The sequence below is a fragment of the Myotis myotis genome, unplaced genomic scaffold, assembly GCF_014108235.1.
Source record: "Myotis myotis isolate mMyoMyo1 unplaced genomic scaffold, mMyoMyo1.p scaffold_m19_p_2, whole genome shotgun sequence".
NCBI classification, from domain to species: Eukaryota; Metazoa; Chordata; class Mammalia; order Chiroptera; family Vespertilionidae; genus Myotis; species Myotis myotis.
The window spans coordinates 15,895,654-15,911,919 of NW_023416324.1; the positions used below are offsets into that span (position 1 = coordinate 15,895,654).

At 50.8% G+C, this 16,266-nt stretch overlaps 1 protein-coding gene across 7 annotated transcripts in view; it reads left to right on the plus strand.

Moving 5' to 3' along the window:
• Window positions 1-8,162, plus strand: part of WDTC1 (WD and tetratricopeptide repeats 1) — a 53,698-nt gene extending 45,536 nt beyond the window's left edge. For 6 of the 7 annotated variants that reach the window (XM_036348784.1, XM_036348785.1, XM_036348780.1 and 3 more), the window contains 4 exons: window positions 2,034-2,269; window positions 3,740-3,917; window positions 4,814-5,006; window positions 6,209-8,162. In XM_036348784.1, coding sequence (XP_036204677.1) covers window positions 2,034-2,269; window positions 3,740-3,917; window positions 4,814-5,006; window positions 6,209-6,406 — 805 coding nt within the window. In that variant the 3' untranslated portion in view covers window positions 6,407-8,162. The remainder of the gene's footprint in view (window positions 1-2,033; window positions 2,270-3,739; window positions 3,918-4,813; window positions 5,007-6,208) is intronic. The other variant, XM_036348787.1, reaches the window with a different exon arrangement.
• The last annotated feature ends 8,104 nt before the right edge of the window (window positions 8,163-16,266 follow it).

Genomic DNA, 16,266 nt, shown 5'->3' on the forward strand with positions numbered 1-16,266 from the left:
CAACCCATGGGTACCCTCAACATGTTCTCTGAGCTCCTACTATGCACTAGGTACTAGGGACACAAAGTTGCCACTTTAAGTTCTTGTGCTCCGGAGTGCCCAGCCTCTGGACAGGGGACAAAGACAGGGACATGGTCTGTCATCAGAGAGGCAGGAAGCAGTAGGTCTTTTTGAATGGTCTGACCATTCAAAAAAAAGTTGGGTCGCTCTAGTTCGGCATCAATCAGGAAAGCATCGGGAAGATGTGGTGCTGAATGGGCTTTAAGTGTGGGCAGGCTTAGACAAGGAGATGAAAAGGAGGAGGGGACTGTGGGGGAAGGACATTCCCAGGGAGATGAAATGGTATGAACAAAGGCTTGGGGGTGGGGGACTGACTGAAGAGCTTATTTGCAGAACAACAAATCCATTTGGCTGGAGCAGAGGGTTCGGGAAGGGACTGGCAGGAGATGAGTCTGTGAGGTAGCCTGGGGCTGGCCTGGGAAGGACTTGGAATGCAGGGCAGTGGCTGTGTTTTGGCCTCGATTCAGTGGATGATGGGCAGCTACTGAAGAGATCTGAGCAGAAGAGGGATGTGCTGAGGGCTGTCCTTTCAGGGAGATTGATCTGGCAGTTCGTCCGGATGGGTGAGCCCTGGGGCCAGGCTGCGGGCTCCTCATTCTCTCTCACATGCCTGCCAGTGACCCCTAGAATGTCACATTCTGTCCAGGGCAGGCTCCCCAGGGCTGCCATCTGCTCCTGGATGCAGTGGGAGCTGTCGCCCTCTGGCTCCTGGCTGGTCTCTGGCTGGCTCTCCCCAGGAGCTCTGAGGGGCACCTTGCAGGCGGTAATTGGTTTCCAAACAGCGCCGGCTCCCTCATCACAGGCACTGGTTCTGACACTGGCCACGCCATGGAAGCACTCCGTCTCCTTCCTGCCCCACACTGGCTGGGCTGCTTGTTCTTGGTCTGAGCATGGCTCCTGCAAGGGATTGATGCTCCCCTGAGTGCTGTAGGAGAGAAGGGTCAGGAGGACGTTCCCATGTCGGGCCTGCTTTGGCCCTGTGCACGAGGCTTGTGAGCTGAGCCTCGGTGGAGGAGCCACCAGCTCTGGGAGTGCTGCTTGGCATAGCTGAGTCTTAAGCCCAGAAGGGAATAAAATAGCTCCCAAAGGAGAAGTGGCTCCTGTGATCCGTCTGGCTCTCCAGATGAGAGGTGGGAACCGTCTATGGGTGTTGGGGAGTGTGTATCTTATATTCTGGCACAGGGTGGGGGGAGGGGCTTCTCCTTTGACACCGCCCCTCTCACTCCTCCACAAAGAAACGTTTCCACTTCCCTTCACCCGTGCTTCAAGAGGTTGGAGAAGTGAGTGGGGACGATTTGGAGCTCCTGGTGTGAATGCCGCCAGCACTCCCCACCCCACCCACCACCACCACCATTAGCTTCCAGAAAGCTGACTCTGCCAGTCTGTCAGGCCCCATCCTCCAGCCCCAGGAGGTAGAGGCCACAGCTGCTGTGGATCAGTCAGCCAGGACAGAGGGGGTCTGGCGGAGGGCTTACTGCCTGCTGGTCAGACCCTAAGTCTCCCGCCTGGCACTTCTGGCTTCCCCAGACCCCAGAAGTGTCCTTGAGGGCTCCCTGCCTTGGACATGGCTTTGAAGGCCAGTCAGGGAGATTTGAGGAGGTGCATGGAGGAAGAGGAAAGGAGGGCTTGGGGAGCCTGAGATGGGCAAGATGCCAGGCCTTCTGCTGCAGAGCTGCGGGTGCCTGAGGTGAACGGGTACGCAGGTGCATGCTATGTCCAGCAGAGGGCAGCCTGACACTGGCTTTTGCCATACACTCACCTCCCACCCCACCCCCAAGACCTCAGGGTTCCTGGCTTGCCTCCTTAACATACTTGGTCTTCTGGGCTGAGCCAAGACTCTCTTCATGCCCAAGTAGCCTTGCTCTGAGATCTGTCAGAGATGGGCTGGGGTGGCCACAGAAAGTGGGGACTGAGTGAGGATGATTCTTTGCTTGCCATGTGGCCCCACCTCCAAGCCACACTCTCTTATCCAGGGATGGTGACCACTACGATGCTCTGAGAGACTGCCTCAAGGCCATCTCCCTAAACCCATGCCATCTGAAGGCACACTTCCGCCTGGCCCGCTGCCTCTTTGAGCTCAAGTATGTGGCTGAGGCCCTGGAGTGCCTGGACGACTTCAAAGGAAAGTTCCCGGAGCAGGCCCACAGCAGCGCTTGTGATGCCTTGGGCCGTGACATTACGGCCGCCCTCTTCTCCAAAAACGACGGTGGTGAGTGGGCACCCAGGAGGGGCCCGCACTCTTTCTATTTGAGGTGCTGCATGACATTCTGGAGAGAACCTGGTTCTGGGGTTAGAGAGGCCTGGGTTCAGATGCTGATTCAGAAACCATGTGACCTTGAGACACTCACTTGGTCTCTTTGAGACTCAATTTCCTGATCTGAAAATGAGGAAGGAAGCACTTCCCATTCAGGTTCTATGAGGATTAGCAATAGCCTACCTGGGGTAGTGCCTGGGACCCGGGATAAGAGTAGGCCGAGCCCGGTCAGGACGTGTGGGTTGCAGGGCACTCTCACACCCTCACAGACAGGGCTTTGGGCATCTGAGTGAGGGGCAGCTGCCAGGGTTGTGCTTGTTCCCACTGACACACTTGCAACAGAGACAGCAGCAGAGGACAGTGGAAATGCCTTGGATGCAGGGTGCGGAGCCTCGGGTTCCAATCTCAGCTCTGCCATGTGGTGACCATGTGACCTTGGGCAAAGCACAGCCTCTGAACCTGCTGCCTTACATGCACAGAGAGCACTGAAGCCCTGCTCAGCTCACCCCACTAGCTGTGGAGAGCAAGCTGGGTGATTGTAGTGTGGTCTATAAACATGAAAGGTGAGCTCACTGGAGGCAGACATGGACTCCGACCTCTCTCCTTTGCAATTTATTAGTCATGCCAGTGATTCATTTGTTTGAAGTTATCAAGCATTTACCATGTACCAGGCACTGTGCTATGTCCTGGGAATACAGCTGTGAACAAGTCAGATGGGATTTCTGCATCCATGGGGTTTATAGCCCAGGGATGGAACCAAGGGATGAAGGAGAAACTAAGAGTGGGATGAGTGCCATGGGGCCTGATATGGCATAGGGGTATGAGGGAGGGCTTGGCGGCAGTCTGTGGTTCTTGAGGGAGAAACATTTAAGCTGAGATCTCAAGGGTGAGAAGGAAGAGTTAACTAGATACAAAGTGTAGCTATGGGAGATGAATAGTTCCTGGCATAGGGACCAGCACATGCAAAGGCCCTGAAGCAGGCAGGGACAAGGCACTTTTAAGGCACTAAGAAAATTGGTGTGGCTTTACCCAAGGCCCTTAATCCATCAGAGCCTCAGTTGGGATCCATGATAGCTTGTCTTCTAGAAAGGAAGGGCTTGGACCTCACTGCCTTCAGAACTACGGATCTGTTTAGAAAAATCATCCCTTCAAGCTTTCTTGGTAGTGCTTCACCCACCCCTCCCTGCCTCTCACCTCCATAGAAACACCTTGCGCCTGTGCATCCTTGGGGCATCAGAGGTCTCATTTTTAATATCAAGGACTGGGTCCAAAGAAGCTTCTCTCCCACGATCGTTCCCAGTTTTCTAGGGTAGGAATAGAGGGCGGTAGTCTACATTGCAAGTACTTGGGCTGAAAACAGGATTAAGGGAGGGGGAAGATGAGAGAGGGACTGGACCCTCACCTTTCCTTGCTCTCTGCCCCCAGAGGAGAAGAAGGGAGCTGGTGGTGGCGGTGGCCCAGTCCGCCTCCGCAGCACCAGCCGCAAGGACTCCATCTCAGAAGATGAGATGGTGCTGCGGGAACGAAGCTACGACTACCAGTTCCGCTATTGTGGCCACTGCAACACCACCACGGATATCAAGGAGGCCAATTTCTTTGGCAGGTCTGAGGCCTTGAAGAGGAGCAGGGCACAGCCTGATCGGGCAGTAGGAGGTTGGGGGGCGTGAGGGTATACTTCCTCTAGAAAAGTCTCAAATCCCAGCTCTGCCTCTGTACCCTGGGGCAAATGGCTTCACCTCTGTGGGCCTGTTTCTTTATATGTAAAATAAAACCCTAACCCCCACTCATGGAGCCACAGTGAGGAGGACTGATGAGATAATTCATAAGAGCATCCAGTGCAGTAGCTGCACTGTTCCTCCGTCTCCCACCTCCTCCTCCTTCTGCCTCCATGTGCGGAGCTTGGTTTCTTTAATCTGGGTGTTTGGAGCCTCCTTCTGCTGGAGGTCTGAGGCAAGGGCCTTCAGAGGCTGGTAGTCTTGGCACACCTATCATGGTCAGAACCGTGCCCCAGGTACTGAGGGACAGCTTGCCCACACACCATCAGCCCACCCCTCCTTTGTAGATGTTGCACTTTCTTTGGTAGGTAAGACACATGAACATGGATTGAGAATCTCCACCAAGATCCCCCTAACTGTCCACAGTGTGTAGAATGTGGAGTCTCAATCCAGGAAGGCAGGACCACCGAAGGAAGGCTTAGGGTGTTCCGAGACACACGACCCGATCCTGGCCCCCAAGGAGCTTAGGGTGTAGTTTGGGGTAGTAACTTGGAGGGACCCAGGCATTCCCTGGCTCTGAGTTAAGAGAACACTTAAACAGATACTGGAGCTCTGCAGTATGGGGAGGACAACCATGTACTGAGTCAAGTGAAGACCTTGGAGTTTGGGGGCTGAGCAGATACAGAATCCCCTAGTCCCCTTGCCCTAAGCCACACAGCCTCTCCTTGAGGCTGTAGGGCAGTACCCCACCTGACCTCCCTGCCCTTTGCCACCCCCCCGCCAGCAACGCTCAGTACATCGTCAGTGGCTCTGACGATGGCTCCTTCTTCATCTGGGAAAAGGAGACCACCAACCTAGTCCGCGTGCTCCAGGGGGACGAGTCCATTGTCAACTGCCTGCAGCCGCACCCCAGCTACTGCTTTCTGGCCACCAGCGGCATCGACCCTGTTGTACGGCTGTGGAATCCCCGGCCAGAGGTGAGGGTATAGAAAAGGTGGCCGAAGCCAGGCAGGGTGGAGGGTAGGGATGGACCCTGTGCAGTGCCTCCGGCTGAGCCTGTGAGGGTTGCGAAGGGAAATGGGTCACACGGAGGGTGGGTGAGCATTCCCTCGAGGGCTCAAGGCTATGAAGGTGGGAGCCATTGAGTTCTGACAGTTGCAAATACAGTGGGCAGTCCCAGGGCTTTGAGGGCCATATCTTTGAGCAAGCTCTGAAGATGTGTCTCTCATACAGGACACAGTAACCAAGTGCAGGGCAGGGAGGGAACCAGACCAGCTCCAGCACCGGTCATGAGAAGGGGACCCTAGGCTCCCTAGGTACCCCCCTCATATAACACTGTGGTATGTCCCCCAGAAGCTCTGCAGAGGCCTATCCCTCCGTGAATCCTGGTCCCTTCACTCACTGCCTAAGGGACTTAACCATCTCTGACCCAGGTTTTTATCTCCACACTGGAATGGGAATGACCCATTCCACCTCAAAAGGTTGCTTAGGAGGACGGTATGGCCCCTTCCACTCCCAGGGCAGGTAGCCAGGTGGGCCAGCCTGAGGCTTCCAGGGCCCTCTGTCCCACCTCCTCCCTCCTCCCAGCTGGCAAAACAGAAGGCAGGTGGTGTCTAATTCCAAAGTCAATTTTCTTGGAATTTTAAAGAGAGCCTACAGGGCCCTCCCTTAAGAAAGGAAAAGAAAGATAAAGGAAGGGCTGTTGGGAGTGGCAACAGCAAAGAATGGGGAGTTGTGTCTGTACCTCCCTCCCTAGGTATCCAGTATGTGTGCCCAACATCTGCTGGTATGTGTTCTCCCTCACATATACCCATGCATGGTCCCCTGTGTACATGTCCTGATGTGGTGTGTACCAATTGTTTTCTGGTGCAGACCACCCCATATATACACTGATGTGTGTATTCCCCCCAGTATCTATCCCAGCATGTGCATCCCTTACATATATCTCAGGGTGTTGTGTCCCTTCCCATGTGGGTATCCCTCACATATGTCTTGGTGGGTGTCCCATGCATATCCCAGTGTGTATGTTCCTTCTATCCGTGTATACATATGGACAAACCGATATAAACCCACAGACATCTGGTGTGCACCCCCCTCCATATGTATAGCTCAGCCTGCGTGTATGTCCCCTACACACACGTGTGCCTCTCCTATACATCCTGGTGTCCCTCCCCCACAGAGTGAAGACCTCACAGGCCGAGTTGTGGAGGACATGGAGGGCGCTTCCCAGGCCAACCAGCGGCGCATGAACGCAGACCCGTTGGAAGTGATGCTGCTCAACATGGGCTACCGGATCACGGGCCTGAGCAGTGGGGGTGCTGGGGCCTCTGACGATGAGGACAGCTCCGAGGGCCAGGTGCAGTGCCGGCCCAGCTAGGCCCTCCTAGCCCTGGTCCCCAGCCCCTGCTACTGGCTGGACCCTCCGCCCTGGGCAGAAGAGCAGGAGGTTCTGTTTTGGTTTGTCTTCCCCCACCCCATTTTTTCATTTCCCCTGTTTTGTTTGTTAGTTTGGCATTGGGGGTGGGGATTGCTGCAGTTTGCTGGCTTTCAGACTTTGGGGCAGATTGCCCTTGACTGACCCCAGCCCTGAGCAAAAGAGCAGGAGGGGAAGCCCCTCCCTTTGCTCCCACCTCCCCTCCCAGCTCCCTGGAGGACTCTGGCCTGCCTCAGGTGTGGAGGCCAGGCTGAAGCTGTCTTCAAGGGCTGCCCTACCCTTCTGTTGGCAGCAGGAAGGGGATTGGAATTCCCAGTCCATAAGGGCTAGCCTTGACCTGTTGCCACTCTTGCTCCCTGACTGGCAAGGCTAGCTCCCTCCTCCGTGGTCTTCAGGGAAGGCTCTGAAAAAGGACAGGGTCCCACCCTCCCTCCAGAGCCACTGTGTCAGGGTGGAAGCAGAAGGAAGGATGGGAGCCCTGGACCTGGTGCGGGCAAGGCCAGGCCACTGTGCCTGCTCTCACTGGCCACCTCTGGGTACTCAGCCTTTCCTGGAGGACCCTGGCGGGGGAGGGGGGCACCACACTGTACCCTGCCCGCCCCTGCCAGCCCTTCCACACTACGGCTCCTCTCCTCTCTCAGGCGCTCCTGGCCTCACTGTGACCTTTCTGCCAGAGCTCCCAGCCAGGCCTGCTCTTGCTGAGGCGGGCTCCCTGCTAAGGGCCCTTCTTGCCCTTGCTCCCCTTCCTCTCACCCACATGCAGAGCCGCCACAAAGACCAAAGAAGTGATGGCTTTTCTCCGTCCCCTCTGCTCTGAGGGGGGGAGGGGGAGTCTCCTGAGCCACTCAGATGGGAAAGTCCTAACTCAGTCCCCTCCCTCCTCAGCAGCCCCAAGCTTTACACTGGATGCAGCGGTCACCCCACCATTCACCAAGCCCCCCTCTCTCTGCCTCCTTGGCGCTCAGCTCAGGAGCTGCTCCTAGTAGTTGGTTCATCCTTCCTCCCCCTCCCTCCTCCCTCCCCTCAGTGCTTACTTGGCTCCAGCCCTCCAGCTGCAGCCTCTGGGGAGAAGCAGCCCCCCTTCTTGTTCTCCCTGTCTCTGCCAGGTGCCTCCTCTCAGTCAGGCCTCAGAGCAGCCCTGGAGACAGGAGGGCCACGTTAAAAGCTTTTTCACAGTTTTAAGAAGACGGGGGGTGAGGATAGTGGTGGGGGGTCTGGCACTATCTCGTCATTGCTTTAATCCCAGCAACACAGGTGGCAGCTTCTCTCCCACCCTCCCACCCCCTCCCTCTTTCCACCCCTCTCTTCTCCTTGGTAATGAAGTCTATTTATTGGCGAAGGAAACAGCTGCTGCTCCTCCTGCTGCTGGGACTTGCTCCCCCGTCTCTTCTTCATGACCTTTCTCCAGCCAAGGAGGGAAAAGCCAGGAGTATTGGGGCTGGGCCCTGGGCCCACAGACCAGCAGGGGCCCCTTTGCTTTCCTGTGTTCGAGCTGCCCACCATTTCCTCTCTCCCTGCTTTCCACCCACCCTTCCTCCCTCCCTCCCCACTGTGCCCTGCCTGTCCAGCCCTGGCCCTGCAGTGTGGAGAGACACATAAGCCTTACTGTTCTCTGGGGGCAGGAGCCGAGCCTTTTTGTTGCTCCGCTCCCAGGAGAGTGAGGGTGACGCAATTGATTAAAACCGTTTTGTTCTAGGTATGGCTGGTTGCATTTGTGTGGTGCAAATGGGTATTGGGACCAAAGTGAGGGTACCTGATCCCTCACCGCTGTAGCTCTGTGACTCTGAGTAACCACACCTCTAGCAGGCAGAATGAGGCCTGCCTTGGGAGGGTGCCTGTGAGAGTGGACACCCAGCCTAGCAGGGCTCAGTCCAGAGCCCGGCACTCAACTGGTGGCTGGCTATGATTTGCAATAATCAGCTCTCACTCTCCGGGCTGTTTTCTCACCCGTAAAATAAGGAGTTTAGGGTCTTAGTGGTTTTCCAAACTTTTAAATTAGAACCCAAACAAGAAGTAGACATTTTACATTGTGACCTAAGATACCTATGCTTATTTGTATGTATACAGTGACCATAAGTTTTATACAGTAATACTCTTGCTATATGCAATGTGTTCTATTTACCATTCTATTTTATTAATGAGAAAAAATGCTGGTTATAACCCACTAACTTTATTTCACAGCCTGCAGGGTTTTTTATGTGTCCTAGATTGGAGGATTTCTTAGACCAGGGGTTCCCAAACTTTCTCAGCTCACACTTTACCCCCACCATTAGTGTCTCAGTAATTTTTTTCATAAGAGCCCCTAACCCAAAAGCAATACCTCACAGTTTGATTTATTAAGTAGTTGAATCAATAAGAATTTGTCTTACCAAGCCAGTTGTCATTTAAAAAATACTATATATAAATGAAACAATATTTTATTTATTTCTTAAATAACTACAATAATTAGAGGGATCGTCTGCTTGTTAGGCACTGAAAAACATGTCAAACTCTCTAATCAGATTGGAAACCACCACCTCATTTCCTGTTGCACACTGACTTCTATTTGCTTTTTATCATAGCGACCACTAAAAACGCAGGTTCTCAAAGAGGACATTCAAAAGAATGTAGCACAGCCTAATGATGAAACTGTGAACTGCCTTGAACTAGCCGTTCTCTCCGTAGCCAACAGATGCTGACCATCTCAAATTTTAAAGATTCTATGTGCCCCTGTGAATTTAATGTGGCACCCTAAGGTGCCTTGATGCACAGTTTGGGAACTGTGCTTCGGTACTGTAGGAGCAATAGTTTCACTACTGAAATTTTATTTTTTCTGTTTACATATTTGAAAATCAGGCTGGGGACAGTGGGGTATCCTCAGCTTCGTGCAGGAGACTGACAGGAAAGGTCCTGCCAGAAGCAAGTGCTGTGGGCTGGTGTCATTCCTCTGTGTTCCCAAATTGACGTCTGCAGAAGCTTTTTCGAAACATTTGCTGACCAGGCAAGGGAAAGACAACGTTCCAGGCCAAGAGAGTGTAGTGCAAAGTCCTGAAATTCCTGACGGAGCCTGAGTGATTCAGTTCAGCTGCACTGCAGAGGGAGGGGTGGCCCATGGATGAAGGGGTAGTCAAATTGTGGAGGGCTCCTTGGGCTTGGTGAGAGACTATAGGCTTAATCCTGTAAGCAAGGAGGAGCCAACGGAAGATTTCACTAGGGCAGTGTTCGGTAAACTGCGGCTAGCGAGCCACATGTGGCTCTTCCACAAAATACCGACTAATGCGCATGGACCAGGCAGTTTCAGTCGCACTGTACGTGCGCGCCCGCTTGTGGTATTTTGTGGAAGAGCCACCCACACTCAAGGGGCCAAAGAGCCGCATGTGGCTCGCGAGCCGCAGTTTGCCGAACACTGCACTAGGGGTTCCCTTTCATTTGGGATTACTAATCTTTATATATACACTGAGTGGCCAGATTATTATGACCACCCCATCAGTACTTCGTTGGGCCACCTTTTGCCTTCAATACTCTGGCGATTCTTCTTGGCATTGACTCCACGAGATGTTGAAAGGTGATGTGAGGAATCTGACACCATGCCTGATGAATAGCACTGTCCAGTTCTGTGAGATTTGATGGTTGTGGAACCAGCTGCCTGATGGCTCCTTTAACTTCGTCCCACAAATGCTCAATTGGATTGAGATCTCGTGATTGTGGGGGCACCTAAGCAAGGCAAAGTCTCCCTCATGTTCTTGACACCATTCCTGCACAATACGAGCACCGTGGCATGGCGCATTGTCTTGTTGGAAGAAGCCATCTCCATTGGGATACGCCATCAACATGAAAGGATGAACTTGATCAGCAACGATACTTAGGTATGTTGTGCTATTCAGACGTTGTTCCACACGAATTAAAGGGCCCAAATCATGCCAGGAAAACATGCCCCAAACCATAACACTGCCCCACCAGCTTGAAGGGTTTTACTCATGCATGTGGGCTGCATGCTTTCATACTGTTTCCGCCAAATTCTCACCCTGCCATCTGCATGATGCAACTGGAAACGTAATTCATTGGACCACATGACTTTTTTCCAATGCTCGACTGTCCAATCCTTGTGTTCCTGTGCAAATTGGAGACGTTTTATCTTGGTAACTGCAGACAGCAAAGGTGTTCAAACAGGCCTTCGGCTTCCATATCCCATACGATGCAGTGTACAGCTAATTTGCCTACAAACGTCAGGTGGTCATAATAATCTGGCCACTCAGTGTATATAGACTTTATTTTAGAGCAGTTTTAAGCATACAGAAAATTGAGCAGATAGTACAGAGTCCCAGATACTTCCTTTCTCCCTGGCTAAGTTTGCCCTATTGTTAACATCTTGCCTTAGTATGGTATATTTGTTACAATTAATGAACCAATATTGATACATTATTATTAACTAAAGTCTATAGTTTAGAATAGAGTTCACTCTTTGTATTGTACAGTTCCGTCAGTTTTGACAAATGCATGATGTTGTGTATCCACCATTACACTGGCATACAGAATCATTCACTGTGCTCCACCTTTTCAGTCCTTGTCAGCTGCCCTACAATTAAAAAGTACTTAGGAGAAAATAATTTGCAAAATATATCAGATAAAAGGCATCCATAATATACCAAAAAATTCTTAACAATATGAAAACAACCCAATTTAAAAAAAAAAAAAAAAGAAAACAACCCAATTTAAAAAGTGGACAAAAGATCTGAATAAAAATCTTAACAAAGAGGACATACAGGTGACTAGTAAACATGAAAAGATGCTCGTCATTAGGGAATTACAAATTAAATGGATGAAATACTACTACACACCTTTAGGATGGCTAGAATAAAAAAAAGCTGACTGCCGAAACCAGTTTGGCTCAGTGGACAGAGCACTGGCCTGCGGACCGAAAGGTCCCGGGTTCGATTCCGGTCGGGGGCATGTGCCTGGGTTGTGGGCATATCCCCGGTGGGAGATGTGCAGGAGGCAGCTGATCGATGTTTCTCTCTCATCGATGTTTCTAACTCTCTGTCTCTCTCCCTTCCTCTCTGTGAAAAATCAATAAAATATATTTTTTAAAAAAAAGCTGACTGCCGAAACCGGTTTGGCTCAGTGGATAGAGCATTGGCCTGCGGACTGAAAGGTCCCAGGTTCGATTCCGGTCAAGGGCATGTACCTTGTTTGCGAGCACATCCCCAGTGGGAGATGTGCAGGAGGCAGCTGATCAATGTTTCTCTCTCATCGATGTTTCTGGCTCTCTATCCCTCTCCCTTCCTCTCTGTAAAAAATCAATAAAATGTATTTAAAAAAAAACAAAAAAAACTGACAAGACCAAAGGATGTGGAGCAACAGGAACTCTCACTTATTGCTGGTGTGAAAGCAAAATGGTACAGCCACTTTGAAAGGAGGTTGGCAGTTTCTTACAAAGGAATGTAGCCTTGCCATAGGACCCAGCAATTGCTCTCCTTAGTATGTACCTAAATGAATTGAAAACTTGGGTCCATGCAAAAACCTACATGAATATCTATAGCAGCTTTAGTCATAATTGCCAAATTCTGGAAGCAACCAATAAGTCCTTCAAAATGTAAATGGGTAAACTGTGGAATGGCCATACAATGGAATATTCAGTGACAACAAGAAATGAGCTCTAGCCAGAGACATGGATAAACTTTAAATGCATGTTGCTCAGTGAAAAAGGCCAGTCTGAAAGCCACACTGTATGATTCCAACTGTATGACATTCTGGAAAAGGCAAAACTAGAGACAGTAAAAAGACCATGGTGGTCCATTTTTTATGTGCTTCTGCATGTGTGACATTCAAAGCTCTCACCAACCCTGCTGATACTGATAGAGAGCCTGGAGCAAAGATAAGCCTGCACAGTGAGTGTATAGCAAAACAGACAGAATTGGGACCCCTGTGTTTGTGGTGGGCAGGTGTAGCCCCAGAGGGCGGCTGCCAGTCTTTGTGCTTAGGAGGATGCTGAAATGTGTTTGCAGAACTTAAAAGGCAATAAGAGATCATCTAGCTCAGAGGTTCTTATTTCTGGCTATACGTTAAGAGTCACCCAAGATACTTGTAAAGACTACCAATGCCCCACCCCAGGGTTTCTATTTTAATTGGTCAGAGGTGGGTCTCAGGCATCCACCCATTATTTTAAGTCTAAGATTCATTCTAATTACCAACAGAGCTAAGAACCACTGATCTGGCCCCATCCCCACATTGTACAAATAGGGACAATGAATTCCAAAGAGGGGCAGGAAAAGGGAACAGGTCATTGGTTGGATTCCTGGCCAGCACACATGCCTGGGTTCCAGGCTGCCTAAGGACCCCAGTGAGCTAGAAGCAAATCCAGGACTGGATCCCTAATCTCTTGAGTCCTGGTCCAGTTCTTTAGAAGTCACTTTCTTATTTAATGTCATACTTTTTGAGCTCCTCTTATGTGCCTGGCACTGGCTTACTGAAAATGCACACAACAAACTAGTCCCTGCCCTCCCGGAGCCATCATAGTATCTGGAAGATTCGGAAGAGCAAATATGGAGGTTGTGCAAGATCTCTGCATGCATTTCACTGGGAACTGTGAATCCTCCCATACATCTGCCATCAAGTGCCCTGCTGTGTGCCAGGCTCTCTGGCAGGGAGGGAAGGCATGAGGCACGCTATTGTTTGGATCAAAAGTAGGTTCTGGATGACGCGTGTGGCTCAGTGGTTGAGTATCGACCTATATGACCAAGGAGGTCAAGGTCTGATTCCTGGTCAGGGCACATGCCCAGGTTGAGGGCTCAATCCCCAGGGGGTGTGTAGGAGGCAGCTGATCAGTGATTCTCTCCATTGCTGTTTCTATCTTTCTCTCTTCCTCTCTGAAATCAATAAAAATATATATATTAAAAAAAAAAGAAAATAGGTTCTGGTCTTAATGAGGGCATAGTTTGCACCTGTTATAGTAATTTACAGGATCTCAGGCTAGCCTCATCCACTCATTAATGGCCCTAAAAGAGGTCACCAGCAGAGACAGCCCAGGTTTGAGACGCAGAACCTCAATCCTAATATATACTTAGACCTCAGGAAAGTTCCTGAACGTCTCCAAATGCATCTTCTTCATCGATAAAGTGGGTGTTATGATACTGCTCTAGTTACTTCACCGCATTGCAAGGAAGCGCCAACTCATAGTGAGGTTATGCACATCAAAGTGCTTTTTAAGTGGTTAAGAGTCCTACAATGATAATGTGTGGTCTTTTTAAAAATATATGTATTTTTATTGATTTTTAGAGAGAGGAAGGGAAAGAGAGAGAGGAACATCGATGAGAGAGAAGCATCACATTGATTGGCTGCCTCCCGCATGTCCTCCATCGAGGATCAAGCCTGGAACCCAGGCATGTGCGCTGGCCAGGAATCCAACCAATGACCTTTTGGTGCAAGGGACAACGCTCAATCCACTAAGTCACATCCGCCGGGCTTAACTACTGTAATAACTAACACTGATGTTTTTCTGGGGCCAGGAACTGTTCAGGTGTAGCCTATCAAACCTACGGGAACCCTACAAGATGTGAGTTATCATTTCCCATTTTAGAGATGAGGAAACTGATGCCCTGACAGGTTCAGTACTTTCCTAAAGTATGACAACCACTGACAGAGGTCAAACACCGGGCTTGCTGTCCACATGTTTAACCACAGTGCCTTACTGACCACCTGGGAGTAGGAGACTTAGATTCTGATCCTAGCTGTGCCTTCTCTAATCTTGGGTATGTTTGTCCATCTATAAAATGGGATGGAAAAGAAAATCATAAACTCTGATATCTAAAGCATCAGGTCTGTTCTCAAATGATCGCCTCCTCACCATGGAAAGGGTTTGGAGCCATCCTGGGAGACAGTCATGGGGAGAACCCCAGTCTCCAGGAACCAGAGAAGGTAATGAATGGAACAGAAGCAGAAAGGCTGCAGGGGAGAGGACACTGCGCTCCCACACACCACACACACTCTTCAGAATGCCCAGCAGCTCCTCCAGGCTCCTCCATGATGGCTCCTGGTTCAGCCCTGCTTCCCTGGGTTATTGATGGAGGAGGTTCTTCCCCAGAGCCTTAGAGGGGGCCACCTATGGTCAACAAATAGCTCCAGTGACACTCCCTGAGCACTTCCTATCGGCCGGATGCTGTGCTGAATACAGGAACCAATAGATCCAGTCAGTTCCCTTCTCAAGAAGTTCGCAGTCTCTTGGGGGAGACAGGCATGTAAACAGCTAATGCAAGTACACATGAATATTCAATAGGTAGAAACAGCCTCCGTGCTCTGGGAGCAAAGAGGAAGCATTTGCTAGAAACCTTGAAAGTGGTGTAGGAGAATAGAGGAAGGGCATTCTGCTGAAGGAACAGTGTGAGCAAAGACATGAGGTATGCAGTGCCTCTGACTGGCAGACATCCCAGTGAATTAATGCCAAGCAAGTCCCAAGGGAGACAGAGATGAGGGTGGAAGAGAAGGTGGGGATTGGGGGACGGATCATGGGGGGCCTTGAATGTCAGGGTGAGGAGTGAGACAGCCTGAGGGAGGTATTATGTGAGCCCTGGGGACTTGTACATGGGGCCAAGAGAGAACGTGCCCTGAGTTCACCCTTCAAACAAGCAACATCTTACCCTCCAAGCTTTCCCAGCTTGACAGTTCCAGCTCTGCCCTCCTTCCCTCCCCCAGCCTGCCCTATAAGTGGATCCAGATGGTCATTCCTATTTTAGGTCGTATGTGTTGGGGGAGGGGTAGCTATGAGCCCTATCAATCCTTTCCTGAGCTCTGTTAGAGGAGCTTCTTCCAGGACCCCGCTGTGATCCTGAGCCTGGAAGGAAGTGTTAGTCTTTGATGGAGATTTCCCATCTGTCTGTGGGTGATAGGGGTGGCAGCCACAGAGGAGGAAAGGGCACAAGCCAGGAAGGATTTTACAGTGGGTGAGAGAAAAAAGGTAATGTGTGTGAGAGGGCCTTGTGGATGGGCTTTGGTGGGGAACAAGCCTGGGGTAGGTGCCCCAGAGGAATCGGAGGAGCTAGACCTCCAGGTACCTGGCCCTCCTCATGTGCCTGCCTAAGACATGCAGCTACCTAGGCCAAAGGTAGGATGGTGCAGGTCATAGGGAAGAGAGCTAGGGCTCTCTGGTGAGAACCTACTCCAGAGCACTGTACCAATCAACCTCCATGGGTCCCTTAAAAAAGCTTGGGGCACCGAGAGGTAGCGGGTGATAAGCTAGGTTCCTGTCCTTAGACTGTCTGTAGACACCAATGAAATATGTGCCATTCATCCAATTTAGCAAGTATTTATTAAGCAAATGCTATGTGCTAGACAATACTAGGCATTGGGTTTACAGAAGTGAACAGGGAGTTCCTGCCCTCAAGGAGTTTCCAGCTGAGTGGGGGAGTCCAATAGTACACAGCTACAAATGTGCTGTGAAGAAAAGAATAGGGTGTCTCAAGGGAGAGTGCCAGGGCCTTTCTAATTTAGATTGGGTGGTCAGGGAAGGTCTCTCTGAGAAAGTGACATTTAATCTCAGATGAATGGAAGCTAGCCAGTTTAAGTGTGGGGGGCCAGGGGGGGTTTCAGAGAACAGTGTGTGCCAAGTTCCTGGGCATGAAAGAGCATGGCACATGAGAGGAATGAAAAAAGGCCAAGACGACTATAGTAGAGTGAACAAACAAGAAAAGGGCATGTGCAAATGCAGGGCCTTGTAAACCATGGTAAGATATTTTTGTTTATCTGGAGTGCTATGGGAAGATACAAGGTTGTCAGTCTAGTACTTGTGTTACTACTGCCCAGTTTGTGGCAGGCCCTGAGAAAGACTTTTA